This window comes from Leiobunum rupestre, chromosome 2 (assembly GCF_980474605.1).
Source record: "Leiobunum rupestre chromosome 2, qqLeiRupe1.1.hap1, whole genome shotgun sequence".
NCBI classification, from domain to species: Eukaryota; Metazoa; Arthropoda; class Arachnida; order Opiliones; family Sclerosomatidae; genus Leiobunum; species Leiobunum rupestre.
In genome coordinates, this window is record NC_143385.1 from 88,297,804 (window position 1) to 88,314,189 (window position 16,386).

A 16,386-nucleotide genomic window follows, 5' to 3' on the forward strand; every position below is an offset into this window, starting at 1 on the left:
CGAAGGTATCACGTCTATCCTCTCCAGAACCCCACGCTGGATGGTGCCCATTTCTGCCTCAGTTAAGCCATTCGAGGGAAAGCCTTCTTTAATGATTTTCTATCCGCATCGAACCCACAGCTAGTGGTTTGGACTTCTTGGCAGCCTGTTGCTGAGAGCTTGGAGAGTCTTGATCTGACTCCCTTGTTCTCTTGTTAGAAGAGGAGTTACCCTTTGGAGAGTCGTCTGCCACCTTCTTGTTTGTCTTACGACGCCTGTTCCTCTTGCGAGTACGGGCATTTGAAGCACTTACCTTGCTTCCCTCCGTCGGGGTACTGTCTTTGGTAGACTCCGGCTTCTGACGCTGGTTACTGCCAGAGGCAGACCCTAGCACCATGGGCTCGGTATCTTCCACAACAGACCCACGACCTGAACTTGTGGAAGGGAGGGTAGTATCCTGAGATACACCCTTTCCCTGGCTAGAGCAGGGTACTGTCAAAGACAGACCCTTGCCGATGGTTTTTTGTTTGATTTTTTGTTATTGGAATTCATAAAAGATCCCACAAAAAAAGAGGAAAGTAGAAGGTCACCGCCCTTAATCCTCTGTCCGGGCAGAAGGCTAAAATACAACGGGGTGTCGCCTGGTTCCCAGAGGGGATCGTTCACGATACCGTATTTTCGCTTCCCCGGTACCACTCAGCCCTCAGCACGATACCTCACACCTTAGCTTAAGGAAGAAGCAGAGCCTTAGTTGGCCAGCATGAAGGGTTGCCCCTCCACCTGTTACTCCCTTCCACCAGGAAGAGGTACAAGGTTGCAGTTTATGAAGCCAGTTAGTATCTCATGTGAATGAATAGCTCCCAGTAAAACATTTGAATCTGTAAAATAGCTATTTTACAGATTCAAATGTTTTAACTATAAGTATATAAGTTTACTAGTTAAACTATATAGGATTACTTGTGTCCTGAATTAGGGTAACAACCCCAAACAAAGTTTGGTATTTCCAATTAAGCTTGGAGCTAGGTTTTTACCAAATAAAACATGTCCAATATTTTAACGAAATACTTTAAAAAGTATGTTTCAAATTTAATGTACTTCATTGAGTTAGGTTGGTCCCAATTGACGAGTATGGTACCCAACGAGGGAATTCCAAATATCAAGAGTGCAAGGTTTAGATATCATCTAAATTTAACTATTGCTTTTATAAAGATTTAGACCATAAAAAGATATTGAAGTAAAATAGTTTATTGCATTTAAGTGTTTTGAAACAGTAACTTATACCAGGAATGAAATATTTTGTACAAGAGTGAAAAATGTATTACTAACATTTAAACAATCATAATAAACACATGGCCATGCATTTACTTAAGCTATGGCATAAACTCTTAACATTAAAAACAAAATTTTTGCAAATAATTTAATTGAGAATATTAAGGCACCATACAGGTATTATATGTCTTGTTTAAAGCAGCATTGAGCAGAACAATGAAACACTAACAGGTGGCCAAGAACGTTCTAGAGTTCTTATCACAAAATTTTCCACACAGTCTCGTGATATGGAGATAAATGTGAAACTAAAACTTCTCAACAACCACATTTAATGCTATTTGGTTCTATGAAGTAGTTTGTACTAACATTGAATGCTCAAAACTATAATGGCATATTAACTGATTACTTTTTTCACAGGTACTAAGAAATTTTGAATTGTTTTGAGCAGTCTAAATTTTGAGACTAGATTAAACAAAATGTCATTTAAGTTAGTCAGGAACTTCTGAACTATAAATTTTCATAATGAAAATATCACAGTGTATTAGATTTGCTGCTTAACAATTAACAAACACGTAAACTTTATAATATGACTAATGTATTTTTCGATTACAAGTGTTATAAAACTTTATAAAATGGAATGATACGTCTGGTAGTGGTACCAATATACTATCTTAAATATATATATACACTCACTGTATAAAAATATTTCAGTGAAGTTGTTAAATGCACTTGAGAGTAATTGGCACTTCTAAGTGCTTGAGATTTTCTTCCTAGAAATACTACTTTGGCTAATACCAGGTCTGTCATCTGTAATACTATCATTCGCCTTCCTTTTCTTTCCAACTGTTGGAGCATCAAATGAGAGAGATTCTGTATGACTTGTAATGCTTTCCATTTCAGCATTAATAGCAGTAGAACTGTTTGAGCTGCTGGATTTGGTCTATAAAGAGTTGGTGGAAATTACAAGTTATGAAAACCTGGAATAGGTGATAATTGTGTTAAACCGTGAAATATTCCAATAACAGGCAACTGATATTAGAATTGATGAAGTAAAATCTAATTTAAATATATTATTTTTATTACTATTAAGTGAGGCACCAAATTCAAACTTTACCCCCTTAATAAAAAATGTTCCTACGACCCTGCGAGTTACCAATAAGTATATATATATATTCCAATATTAGTTATTTTTTCATTTTACTATCAGTGCAGCTATGATAATTATTATATTCCAACCGTAAACCAAATATAGGTGTACTGTTCATTGGTTTATATAAACCTAGTTATTGATAATTATTGTTCGATATTACGGAGTGATTTAAAATGAAATGCTTTGAAATATCCCCCCCCCCCCCAGCTCTTCCTTGAAAGTCCCTTTAATACTGGTATTAGAGAGTGAGTTTTAAGAATTTATAAGTTGGATTTATGAGACCATTTTCAGAACTTTAGGAATTTTAGTATCGCTGGGAGCTCTGCAATTTTGAAAGTTTTTGATGACTTTATTTCCAGCTGGACTAAATGATAGTTTTTCGTTTCGTTAGGGTTTATTAATATTTTCATTGTGTAATGTATTCCCCCTTTTAACTTTTCTGTTTTATTTCTAGTTCCCTTTTTTTGGATCTCGTTCAATATGCCATCTGCCGCCTGTGCTTTGAAATTTAAATTTAAAATGTTAGTCTTCATTAAAATCTTGTATCGCCTTGAAGGCATATCTTGACAAAGTACTGCGATTTCAGTTTCATTAGATTTACGGCCTATTCTACCAATTTGTCTTTTAATTCTTTTAAAACTCTATACCAACTTCTTTTACATATACTTTTTGCCATAGGTCTATGTGATTCAATTTTTTAAACGTGTATATTTCAATGATGCAGCATACAGACAAGGATTTATAATGTGTATGCCATGAAACAAGATATAAGTTTTAATAAAAAGAACCCAAAAAAAGTATGATAAAATGAAAACTTGAAATATTTTGAAAATACCTTATTTGGTGGTGGATCATCAAAAATTGAAGAAGTTCCAAAAATAGGAGAGTTTTCATCTACTTTAAAGTAGTTCTGGTAACCATCTTCCATAATAGTCTTTTTTATAATCAATTTTTTCCCTTTATAGCGTCCTTTTCCATTTCCGACATAGTTTTCTTTCTCCAACTTCTGCAAAACATTTTGGGCAATATGCTTTGCAACATCAAGCTTTTTTACTAGCTCATTCACAGTGACATTCACTTTTGTTGACATTTCGCAGTGATTTAAAGATCTACGCATAATTGCCAACTCTGATCGTTTCTTTGGCGTAAGCTTCACCATGATTTTATCACCACACAGATTTTCTGAAATGGAATAAAAAAGTGGGGTGCCGTACAAAACGGCTAAAAAAAGGCAAATATACAAATAGGCTTAAAATTTTTAGACGACAAAAAAAACGGCGAATTATAGTACCACTTTGTTGCTTGACATTATGAAAATTAGTCATGGCAAAATATCAACACACCAATGCTTGACCCATTGTGTTTTTTTTATACTTTAGACGATACTGAACATTTTTGTGTCAAAATTATTTTGCGGAAATGAGAATTCACTGAGATATTAATTAATGTTTTTTAACGTTACTTTTTGCCAAAATTCAGCCCGCTTCATCGTTGAAGGTGTGAAGTAGGATATGCTATGGGCTTAAATATGCAATAAAAGTAAAGCAATGTCCAATTTTCAAAAAATTCATTTATCTGCGAATTTTCATTTTGCCAAAATAATTTTGACACAAAATGTTCAGTATTGTCTAAAGTATCCAAAAAAATTAAATAAATAAAATCAGACATGCTTTGGTGAGTTGATATTCACCCTTAGTCATTATACAGTATTTTTATACTATGAAAATGATAACTTACTGTTTTGATCATCACACGTATCACATATGTGGTCCGAAGGTGCATCATTTTCTTCAAAAACTCCAAAACACACCCCGTGTTGCCATTTTGTGCATAAGTCACAGGAAAGCATCAAACCATCATTGGATTTATCTCCACAAGGGCAATTAACATCTTGATCATCATCATCAAGATCATCATCCATTATGGGCAGGCTTTGAGTTTTCTCTGTTGGTTGGTTTTCTTTTCCAGTTGCATCTGTATTTGGATTCTTGGATGGAGAAAATGAGCGTTCAGAAATTTTCTTGGTTGGCTTACTCTAAAAAAAAGTGATTTATGACAACATTTGGTGACATGAAATCGTACAACCTTTCAGTGATGGTAGCAGGGGTAGGCTACCCATGCTATAGCCTACTATTAATTTTAGTTCACCTTGGATTATCAACACCATGGGCTAAACTATATTTCTCAACATTTGGCGCAGTATTAATACATAAATTAATGATAGAAACTTAGTCAGGGTTGTCACAAAATTTTTAGATTCAAATTCCCTGACCATTTTAAGAGATTTTCCCTATCTTTTTAAGGCCGAAATTTTTATTTAATATATTTTAATATATAAGTTAATAAATTTAAATGGACTTCTATTTCAATTAAAAAAATTGCCAAACTTTCAAAGAAATAAATAATAATCATAGAATTTATCATAGATATTCAGTAATTTTACCTTCAAAAAGTGTCAAGATAAAATGAATTCCCTGACTTTTCCCTGAATTTTTAGGCCTATTTTTAATTTCCCTGACACATTTTTTTCACCAGTAGTGAAGAAAGGTCAATCCAATTTGAAACTATTGTCTCTAGGAAATATTTCATAATCATTATCATTTCCTTAATCAACTATAGTACTAAATAAAGTAAAGTTGTTGAGACTGATACAAAAACTGGAGACATTTTCCTGAGGGAAAGTTAGTTAAATCAAAGCTGACTGGCCCTTTTTTTTAAGAGCAACAAACACAAGGAGAACGCAGCTAGCCTTTACACACACTAACACAGTGTTGTGTACAAATTTCATTAGACGAGCCTTTACGCTTAAGTGTTTTATTGTCTCTAGGAAATATTTCATAATCATTATCATTTCCTTAATCAACTATAGTACTAAATAAAGTAAAGTTGTTCAGACTGATACACAAACTGGAGGCATTTTCCTGAGGGAAAGTTAGTTAAATCAAAGCTGACTGGCCCTTTTTTTAAGAGCAACAAACACAAGGAGAACGCAGCTAGCCTTTACACACACTAACACAGTGTTGTGTACAAATTTCATTGGACGAGCCTTTACGCTTAAGTGTTTAATGAAAAAGGGAAGACAATTTCCGAATTTCCCCTTCCGACAGCAGCAGGCGCTAAAGCGTCTAACCCATGAAAACTGTACACAAGAAAATGCACTACTTTTGGTGGGTTGCGTTCTCCTTGTGTGGGGTGCTGTGTTTGTTGCTCCTAGCTTTTTTTCAACAATAATTTGCGTTATGGACTTGTGGTTAACCACCCCAAATAAAAATTAAGAAAAACGCTGGATGGTTACAAGGTAAAACAAATGATTTACACACACCTGCAACTTGCTCCTGGAGTTTTGCGAATTGTTATTAGAATCAGTACCAGGAAAAGCGGAAGTTTTAACTTTAACCTTCACGTTGTGATACTTAGTTCCAACAGTTCCCAAATCCAATTTCAGATCATCATCACCAAAATTAAATGGATTGTACAGGCAGCTTTTGAACCCAAGCGGCTCATAATCTGGAGGGGTATTGTCATAGTACAAAAGCTTCATGGTGAGGTACGATGTTTTTGGCAAAGGCTGAAAGCTCTTTATTATTTTAGCAATTGATCTTAGTAAAACGATAGTGGCATTTTTAGTGTTGTCGTCAGTTATTGTTGTGGTAGGGGTTGTTTTATCCTGTAATGTAACAGAAGCCATTTGTTCTTTATAGGAGAAACAGAAAGTGTATGTCTCGATAACATCTTCGGGATTTGACTTGTCATTATAAACACCAATCATGGCTTGTTTCAAATATTTCTTTTCAAGTGCATCGTAGCATCCTCTTATCTGGAAAATAGCAAAACAGAAGACATTTCTTACTACTGCACTAAATAATTATTAAAATTTGTGTTCGGAAAATATTGATTCATACCAAAAACCATTATCGAGATCTAGGAATAGTTACATCTTAGCTCTATGAGATAAATTATGTGAAGAAAAAAACTTACCCAGTTTATCACATTTTTGGCTCCTTCATATTCACAATCTTTTGATAAGATTTTAATTTCAAGACCATCAACAGATTGATCTCCGAAAGAGTCTTCATTGAAAATTCCTCTTAAATATAAAATATTTGAAATTGACACAGCAAGAAGTTTCTTCATGAAGAGTGTCGATTCTACATCTGTTTTAAGACTTTCTGGAAATGTTGAATTCCAAGTAAGCTGCGAAGTTTCTTTTGGTCTGACTAGTTGCATAGTTTGTGCCATTTTGTATCATTTATCAGGCAGGTTTCTACATGCAGTAAAGAGAAAAATACCAAAATGTTTGAATTTTAGATTTTTTATTAAGAAAATAAAGCAATCAGGGTTGCGTGGTTTAATCCATGCTGGTTTAAACCATGGTTTAAAAAAAACATCAGTTTTTTTATTAACAAAAAAATTTCCAAAATGTGTGTACATTTTCTTACCAAAATGATTAAACTTCTAAAACATTTACAAGGCGACCACATTTCCTATATTTTCAATACCCTTACGTTTTATCATGTAGTATATAACCCGAAAACATTCCATCATTGTGTACCCTTCTTCATCCTATATTTCACTTAATTTTATCTACTGTTTTTCGATAAAAATCCTTATTTTTGCTTATGGTTTTTCCTATATTTCTCTTTAATTCACTTGAAAATTTCCTATTTTTTCTATAAAATATTCAAGACATTTTCCTGGTCACCCTGAATTTATACAAAATCAAAAATGAAACTAAATCTAAAACAAAGAAAATAAAACAATTTTTTTCGAAGAGATTGTGCAGGATTTAATCTAAGATAATTTTTTATTACTCATACTAATTTTTAGTTGATTGGTAATATGTACGCACGGTTAAACAAAAGTTAAAAATAGATTAAAAGTAAAATACAGCATTGTTAAAAAAAACCTGATTTAAACCAAAAATAATGGTTTTTGGGGTTTTTATTAAAAAACCTGTTTTTTTTTCCAACCCTGAAAGCAATAAATAATAGATTGATTATCAACTATTATGACAGGAGAAAGATTAATAACTCCAAAAACTGGATTATTGGGACTAAGTAAGGTGTTTGAGGCACACTAAGACACTTAAGTTACAAGGAGTCCAATGATATAGTTAAATTTATTTTCTCAGGGGTGTTCAGTATCGTATAGAGATTGTCCAAGTAGAGAAAGAAATGTATGCGACTTTGATGGGGTGCCAAGGTTTTATTAACACCGGTATGTTAATTGGCGCTCAGTTAAGGCCCTCTTACATAAATGACAATATTAATGTTCCTCTGAAGAAGAGCTTCTTGGCAAGCTCCTTTGGAATACTGCCCTCAAGAGTGGAAGAGCAGTAAATATGGGTATTTGGAATCCACTTTTTCTGTACAATTTCTTAACAGTTTTTTCTAACGTTGAATAGGGTTTTAACAAGGGGCTTTTGAAATCCAAATGCATTTTAACAAATTCTGCCTAATACTGAGGCAAGATTAATGTCTGACAAATTTTTACCCCACTAACTTAGTAGCTTAAGAAATGTATTGGTTGTGTAAAGCACAAGTGTATTATATTATTACATAAGTGTGACAGTTCGGTTCCTATTCTTCACATGCAAAAGTTTTACTGAGAACAATATTATAGACTTCTGGTTAAAGCTAATATCTTAAATAAATATGTAACTCAAAGATAAATGAAATTTAAAATTTGCTTATCTTCGAAGCCTCCGAAGGCCATAACACCAACATTAAAAAACGCGTAATTTCGACATGATTGTGTAATATAATACAGAATATATAAAATATAAATACAGTATACATAAATATTATTACAAAAACAGAAAATATTAACTAAGACGTAATTTACCTATAGTTCAAAGTAAAATCACATTAAAATGGCCCAATGAAAATTTTACTTTAAGTTAATCAACCCGGGTTTTCTACACACATTTTCTATTTTACAAAACCTAAACAAAATATTATTGTAGCGCTGGAAATAAGCACCACATAGACTCAGTGCTGCCAGGCATTATAAGGACACTCTGTAACAGACTTGTAAATAGCGGCAGTCCACGCGGCAAAAACCCCTGAAAAAAATCACGGGACTCCTAAAAAAATGTCTTTAGAAGGAGGTAAAGAGTCCACGGGACTCCCTCAAATTATATCGTTAGCTGTGTAAAAAGAGGGAAAATTTCGAGAATTAAATAAAAAGTTGGATTATTTTTCTCTTTGAGGCATTTGTATAGTGTATACTGACCGCCACTATTTCAGCTATTGAGTTGGGAATAAATAGAGGTACAACTTAATCTGGCTGGCGCGGGACCATTTCGTTCCATAAGGAGACGTTATCAACTTTATCGTTCTACCGTGGCGGCATCTGTCTCTAGTGGTGGAAACTATATTGCAATGGACGCTTCAATAAAAGTTACTCGGTTTTTACAAAGATAATTTAAACTCGTACCCTAGATTCGAATTCTGAAAGCTTTCCCATTGACGGTTTTGTTACGAAGCGTTTACTATTTTCCGGCACGTGACCTCAGAAAAATCGGGTTCCATCGGTTGCGGTAAGTTGCAAGCCATGGAGCGAATTTTTTCTGAGTTCCAGCGGGAAGTGGGTAAACGCTATCGGCAACGCGCGAGAGAGTGATTTCGAATCTAGGGTACGAGTTTAAATTATCTTTGGTTTTTACCATAGAAATCTCATAGGTAACTAGAATGCTGCCGCCTACGGCCGAGCTTGACGCCAGTTCGCCTTGAACCTTCAGCCAATGAGAGGCCGTAGAGTGGTTCCGCCAAGGAGGATAATAATCCTCCTTGGATCCGCTAAGACTAACGAAGTATGGATATTATTAGTCCATAATTAATAGTCTTGCCAAGAATGTATTGAAGTTACTAAGAATATTTGAGCATAGCATTAACCCCTGGTACCATCCTCACAGCTTTTGTGGAGAAAGTTCGTCTGCATTTAAGGGGCATTCAAGGTTATACCATATAGCAAACTTGAATGGGAAAGCAGACGAATTTAAGCTCCAAACGCTGCGAGGATGGGAATCAGAACCCTGTAGTCCAATATTCTTAGTAACTTCAATACATTCTTGGTCTTGCTCTGTATTCTATTAGGCACAGTAATTGTAACAGGGCCATTGAAGACCAAAATTTTGCTTCATTAAAATGAATAAAGGTAGAAAGAAAATTAAGCTCTATGGATTTGGAATGAAGACTTTAATGGTTAAATTAATTGTGATAATATTTACGAGCATCTTAATTTACCCGATCACGATTACATATGAAAATATCTAAACTTTGATGCTGTAGTTCGATTACTGACTGTCTCTTTTATAATTACCATAAAAATTTTATGGGCTTTGCTTGGTTACATGTAGGTGCCATTTATTTTCGAATATAATATGGAGGAATAAAGAGAGATTAAAGAATATATAAATTTAAACGAGGGGGGGCGAAGAAATAGGGAAGAGTCCTGGACTCATCGAAAAAATAGATCGGCGGAGGGGTCCGGGTTTAGTGGACTCTCTTAAAAATATACGCTATTTACAAGTCTGTTCTGTAATCTGTATTTCTGTTACACACATAGAAATCTGAGAAATGACCTAGGAATAAGAATGACCCGTATCCTGGAATGGAAAAATGTATTTCCCCAATACGGGCTCCCCGTCGCACCTACGCTATCGTAGCTCAAGCTAACACTTTAACCTAAGCCTGTAGCGCCATCTTACGGCAGGCAGTGTTACTAGATTAAGATATATGCGTGTACATATAATTTCGCCTGCTAGACGTTCGAAATAAGAAGTAGCAACGGGCTTTTATTTGGATTAGTAGTGGAAACTGATTTTAAATAGTGGATTAAGCTGAATTTTTGGTTTTAGTAGCAAAATATATATTTACCATTATTTCTCTTTATTTTACTTTTGAAAAAAAAAGTATATTTGTGTTCTAGGAAAATTAAATTGGACGCTTTTCCTTGTTTAATTGTAAAAACTATAAAAACACGTGGCGTACCAACCATAGAAATCTCATAGGTAACTAGAATGCTGCCGCCTACGGCCGAGCTTGACGCCAGTTCCCCTTGAACCTTCAGCCAATGAGGATAATAATCCTCCTTGGTTCCGTTACTATAGCGGGAGATAGGTGACGTCATTCTCTCCGGTGACATTAAATTCTTGGCAGAACCGCTCTTTGAGCTCTGATTGGCTGAGATCTGGATTCGTCTGCCACGGCGTTTGGGCCATTTGCCAGTTACACGGCAGCATTCTAGTTACCTATGAGATTTCTATGGTACCAACAACTAGCAGAGGAAAATATTTTCTTAAGTTCAAACAATTTCCGCTAGATGTCTATATTGTATTAAGTTCAATGGTTTAACGTTGCCAGTAAACCCCATAATTTCCATCCTCCTAGAAATAACTAGAACGCCCGACTAGAAGCTGTATCTTTGACCATGCTTTTGTTTGGCGAATGACGAAAGTATCGCCATCTCTGTCATACCTTGGAAGTTCATTTTTTCAGGCCTTCTTTATATATAATGTAGGCACCCATACAAATAATTAAGGAAACGCGTTATTTATTAATCGATGTATTTTTCATTTTCCCCTAGCACCAGAGTTCAACGAGTGTAGCACGCATTACACAACAAGTAACTATCATAAGTTTATAATACCGTTCCATAAGTTTGTTACTTTGGGGAATATTTTACTGAGAGGTAGTAACGAAGTGACGTCATCGCAAGAGCAAAATCTCCCCCTAGCTAGGCGCTGTCAAAGGCTATCTGTGACAAGGGAGCAAGTGGACGGAAAACTGCGACGAAGCCCGTAATGCAGTCGGTCTTGTGAATAGCTCTCAGTAAAACTTTTGCATGTGAAGAATAGTGTGGTATTTATAGGTCTGTAGGTTGATTCAATATAACTCTTAACATAAAAGAAACATTTATTTACAAGAGCTACATTAACATCGCTCGCTGTTCTCCCGCGCTACATTACATAACCCCATTATTTCGTTTCTTATCGATAGATGGCGGCCCTGTATCAGATAGACAATAGAGGTGGTAAAATTTAAATATTCGATTATAGTTTATTTTATGAATATAGATCTAGAATATCACATCTCCCTTCTCTTTAGGGAAAAGTGTACTGCTTATGTTAACACATTAATTAAATCACATTTCAGTAATGAGTCTTTTAGGAACTATTATGTTAGATCGTAAAGCATAACGCCTTTGAGGCTGGGGTGATTCTGGAGGTTGATTATATGGTTGAGGAAATGAATGAGATCTTGAAGTCTGAGATGTTGGAGTCGGAGGTGTTGAAGTTTGAGATCTTGGAGTCTGAGACGTTGAAGGTTGAGATCTTGGAGTCTGAGATGTAGAAGTTTGAAATCTTGGAGTCTGAGATGTCGAAGTTTGAAATCTTCGAGTCTGAGATGTTCTGAGTAACTGTTGACCGTCACCGGGGTCCATTAGTTCGTTCTGTTCACTGAAAAAGATTGTAGTAGAAGACGGCGTCAGGGCCTTATAAAATGAAGAGTTTCGCGTAATCGAATTCTTTCGGCTGTGATCATTGGTCCTTTGGTCGCGGTTACTGTATACGGCTCGGGATCGAAGAAAGGCGCCATTTTGTGTGTTCGATTAGCTTTCACGAGCACAAGATCGCCTTTAGCGAAGTGATTGGTTTGTGCGCTTTTCTTGCGGTCGTGGAACGTTTTCATCTTCATTTTTGACGCATGGTCCGCGTCTGCTCTACTTTGGTGTTGGTAGTGTCCAAGGTTACTGGTATAGATGGTAATTTTGTTTTCAGGGATCTGGAAAACATTAGCGTAGATGGTGGTAAGCCGGTCGTGCTGTGAGGTGTATTTCTATAACTGGACAGGAAACGTTGAAGTTCGTCTTTCCAGTCCGTTCCTGCGACTTCGGCGGCGCGGATGGTTTTATTAAGAGAAGCCATGAACCTTTCTGCGCAGCCGTTAGCTTGCGGCCAAAAAGGTGTTATTTTGCGGTGATGAGCTCCTTGGGTTGTTATATAATCGGTAAACTGAGACGAATTAAATGGTGGACCGTTGTCCATCTTCACGACATCGGGCACGCCGAAGATGGAGAAGATTCGACCCAATATTTTGACATTGGGCTCATATGATGTAGATGAAAGGATTTCGGCGAGAGGAAAACGAGTACGTTCATTCATAAGGACTAATAGGTACTTGCCCTGTTTGAACCACCCAAGATGGTCAATCGCGATGTGTGACCAGGGTTGATTAGGTAACGTGGTCATTCTGAGAGGTTCTTTCACGAATGAAGGAGTTGCTGCAAGACATGGCACACATGCTCTTACGGCGTTTTCAACGAGTAGGTTATTTTAGGGAACCGTACTTTGGTTCGCATTAGTCGTTTCGTTTTTTCCAAACCAAGATGCCCTTCATGAGCAATGGCAATGACTTGTTGTTGAAGAGTTTCAGGAATATATATCCGGTGTTGTTTTAATATTATTCCATTCGCAACGGTCAGTTCTGCTCTGATGTTCTCGAATCTCTTGATCGCGTCTAGATTAGGGTCGGAAGGAGGTGCCTTCCAGTTGTTGGTCTGTAAACGTCGAATAATGTCTTGAACGAATGTATCAGCATCTGATGCCTGTTTGATTTCGTCGTAAGTAACTGCCTTTGGTATGGCGTGATGGACGAGCAGATTGATATGTTGTTCGGTTGCTGTAGAGAGACAGCGTGTTGAGTCCAGCAGGCTCACCGGGTTGCGGGAGAGGTAATCTGCCGGGTTGAACTTCCCGGGTTTGTATACTAGATGTAAATCATAAGGTGCGAGCCGAAGATTCCATCTTTCTATCCTCGCTGACGTTTTCGCCTTTGGATTTCCCAACAAGGTAAGAAGAGGCAGATGATCTGTGACGACTGTGAATAGAGATCCATATATGTACAAGTGAAAATGCTCACCGCTCCAGACCACGGCCAATGCCTCCCTCTCGGTTTGCGAATAGCGGGTCTCCACGTCTGTGAGTGCCTTACTAGCAAAGCTGATAATCGATAGCTTGGAATTGTGGTCGGTTTGAGTAAGGATAGCCCCGAGTCCGGTTGGACTGGCATGCACATAAACGGTCGTTGGGAGGGAGTGATCGAAATAAGATAAGATTGTGGCATTTGCTAGGTGCTGTCGTAGCGTTTGCAAAGATTTGTCATGAGCCGCGGTCCAGGTCCAAGGTGTATCTTTTTTCGTCAATACTCGTAATGGAAGAGTAACGTCAGAGAAATTGGGAACAAAGCGAGAACAATACGTTGCTAAACCCAAGAGGCTACGCACCTCATATGGTGTTGAGGGTTGTTCAAGGTGTTGCAACGACTTGATTTTCGATGGATGTACAGATACACCAGCTGATACCTTTAACAACCAGTACAACAGGTGACACCCATGAACTTTGTCCAGTAACCGGTTCAATAATGTCATTTTTAAGTAATTGATCTAATTCCTCATTGAGCGCTTCTCGTAGATGAAAGGGTATCCTTCTATGTGGTTGTGCTACCGGGGCTACAGATTTGTCGATAGCAAGTGTGATCTTGACATTTTTAACCTGTCCTATACCTCTAAATAGGTTTGGATATTTTGAAGCGATGTCCTGTGACACGACGATATTGACGGTATGTTTGAACCGATCTGGCGAGGTGATAAGGTGCAAGTCACGTAAGCTTGGATATCCGAGTATTGATGGTGATGCTGAACCTTCTTCATTTGTGACATAGAAAAGTCCAAACGATCGATGTTTGTTGGTTTTGATGGTCGCTCCAAATTGTCCAAGTAGTTTAATCGGGTTTGTAGATCCATATGAGTATATCTTCAGTGAAGATGGAATGAGAACTGGTGGATTATCGCTTATTCAGGAGGTTTACACTGGCACCTGTATCCATGAGGAGAGTTAGTGGATTATCCCCTACTGTGACATCAAGTAATGGTAAGGAGACTTGATCAGTGTGATGAAACAGCGAAAACAGAAACTCGGAATCTTCGTTTCCATTATCTGTGGTATCGGTGGCTGCCAGTGCGTTAACTTTTAGTTGTTGTTTGCGAGTAGACGGTTTATTATTTTTCGCTAAGGACTGGTTACGCTTAAAGGTTCGAGGTGTCGCCGGTGAAAGGCAAACTCTGCGAAAATGACCTAATTTTCCGCAGTTCTGACAAGTTTTCCCCTTTGCTGGGCACGGATATTTAGTGTGAGGGTATTGTCCTCCGCATAGGCCACAGGAAGTGCCTTGCAAGAATTTGGTATTGGTGTTTGTGATGGGACGAGACTGATTTGAGGGCTGTTTGCCTGACTGGTTGGCTTGATTTGGTTGATGACGTACAAAATGGGTAACAGCCTGATTTGAAGTTGTATGTTACTGGTTTTTTCGATGGTGACAGCTTGCGACTCGGACATCTCCATCAAACGCCCTTTGCAAAGTAGTTGATTTAGATCTAGACCAGTATTTTCAAAAGCAAAACGTCGAAGTTTTTTAGATATACAGGTCTGAACAATATGGCGTTTCAATTCTGTATCCAAATCGGTGAAAGCGCAGAAACTGGCCAGTGATCGCAAGCGAACATGATATTCGTTGACAGATTCGTCGTCTCTCTGTCGAGCCTCTCTGAATTTGAATACTTCAAAGTCGATATTCTGCTTCGGTGCAAAGTGGTTGGTTAGTAACGCTTTGGCTGTATCATAGGTATTCGCGGTGTCATTTCCAGGTAACGCATAAAAAATGTACTGAATAGAATCTCCTACACAATGCAATAGAAGAGCTTTTTTTCGAGAATCATCTCGAATACCTGAAGCCAGGAGATAGTTGTCAAATCGGGTTGTCCATTTCTTCCAGGCAGCATTTAGATTAGCGGCGTCCGTTTGAAGCTCAAAAGGTATAATGGCTGGTATAGACAAAGCCATGTCGCTTACTGGAGTTTCCTAAGCCTCGGTAACAGACAGAGGGATATTTGTGCGGTGTGCACAATTTTCTGGTGATGATGATTCCCATGACAGGTCAGAAGCAGCTCCGTCGCCAAATGTGGTATTTATAGGTCTGTAGGTTGATTCAATATAACTCTTAACATAAAAGAAACATTTATTTACAAGAGCTACATTAATATCGCTCGCTGTTCTCCCGCGCTACATTACATAACCCCGTTATCTCGTTTCTTATCGATAGATGGCGGGCCTGTATCAGAAAGACTATAGTGGCGGTAAAATTTGAATATTCGATTATAGTTTATTTTATGAATATAGATCTAGAATATCACAACTAGGAAGTGTCACACTAATGTAACTATTTATTAGAGCAAGCTGTCAATTTAAAAGGGCTCCAAAGTTCGGTGGCGAAAAAAGAAAATTGAGCATGTTTTTCCTTCCCCCCCCCAACCCCTCACTCGGCCTTGGCAGAGGCGGGCAGAGTTAACCGTAAATTTCGCACTTTACTGACTTTACACACATTTTGCCACCGAACTTTGGAGCCCCTTTAAAGATCTACGTTTCGAAAGGTAAATAAACCATTTATTTATAACCTTCTTAGTTTGGTGATATATTTTCATCTAAATACTTTTTTATTGTTACTTTATTATTTAAATAAGTGAGTTTGTCGTATTTTTGGCTTTCAAACTGTCAACATCAATAAAGTTAGGAAGGTCTAATTCATATACATATGAAATAAAATAGACCCCCCCGCGGAATAATCTAAGCCTAACAATAAACATGCAAGCAAGAACTAGCAGTTGTGAGGTAAATTCAGTAAAAAGCGCCATCTGAAATAACAATTCGAAATTATCAAAACTTATTTCGTGACATCTACTGATGGCTAAAAACAACATACAAAAAAGAACAAGCGTGGAATTCGACGTAGGCTGCCGGGAGTAGTTGCGTACTCATGGAATCCCAAGCGTCTGGGAAGCAGAGGTTGTGGATGGCCGTGTGAGGATGACCACCAATCTCCCAAGGGGTGGTCGGAATACTTTCGAAACGGGTGTGCCCACCCCTGTCC

The 16,386-nt window shown here is 37.3% G+C and overlaps 1 protein-coding gene across 2 annotated transcripts; it reads right to left on the reverse strand.

Moving 5' to 3' along the window:
• Positions 1–1,204: 1,204 nt before the first annotated feature.
• Positions 1,205–8,380, reverse strand: LOC149960269 (uncharacterized). Of its 2 annotated transcripts, none has more exons than XM_090166639.1 (6): positions 8,243–8,380; positions 6,377–6,662; positions 5,721–6,215; positions 4,136–4,385; positions 3,234–3,580; positions 1,205–2,188 (listed from the first exon to the last, which is right to left on the reverse strand). In XM_090166639.1, the coding sequence occupies exons 2-6, from the start codon at positions 6,635–6,637 to the stop codon at positions 1,997–1,999; spliced, it is 1,545 nt and encodes a 514-aa protein (XP_090022765.1). In that variant the 5' UTR covers positions 6,638–6,662; positions 8,243–8,380; the 3' UTR covers positions 1,205–1,996. The 2 variants fall into 2 exon arrangements, with proteins under 2 accessions (XP_090022765.1, XP_090022764.1); XM_090166638.1 differs by having other exon boundaries at positions 4,136–4,433.
• Positions 8,381–16,386: the final 8,006 nt, after the last annotated feature.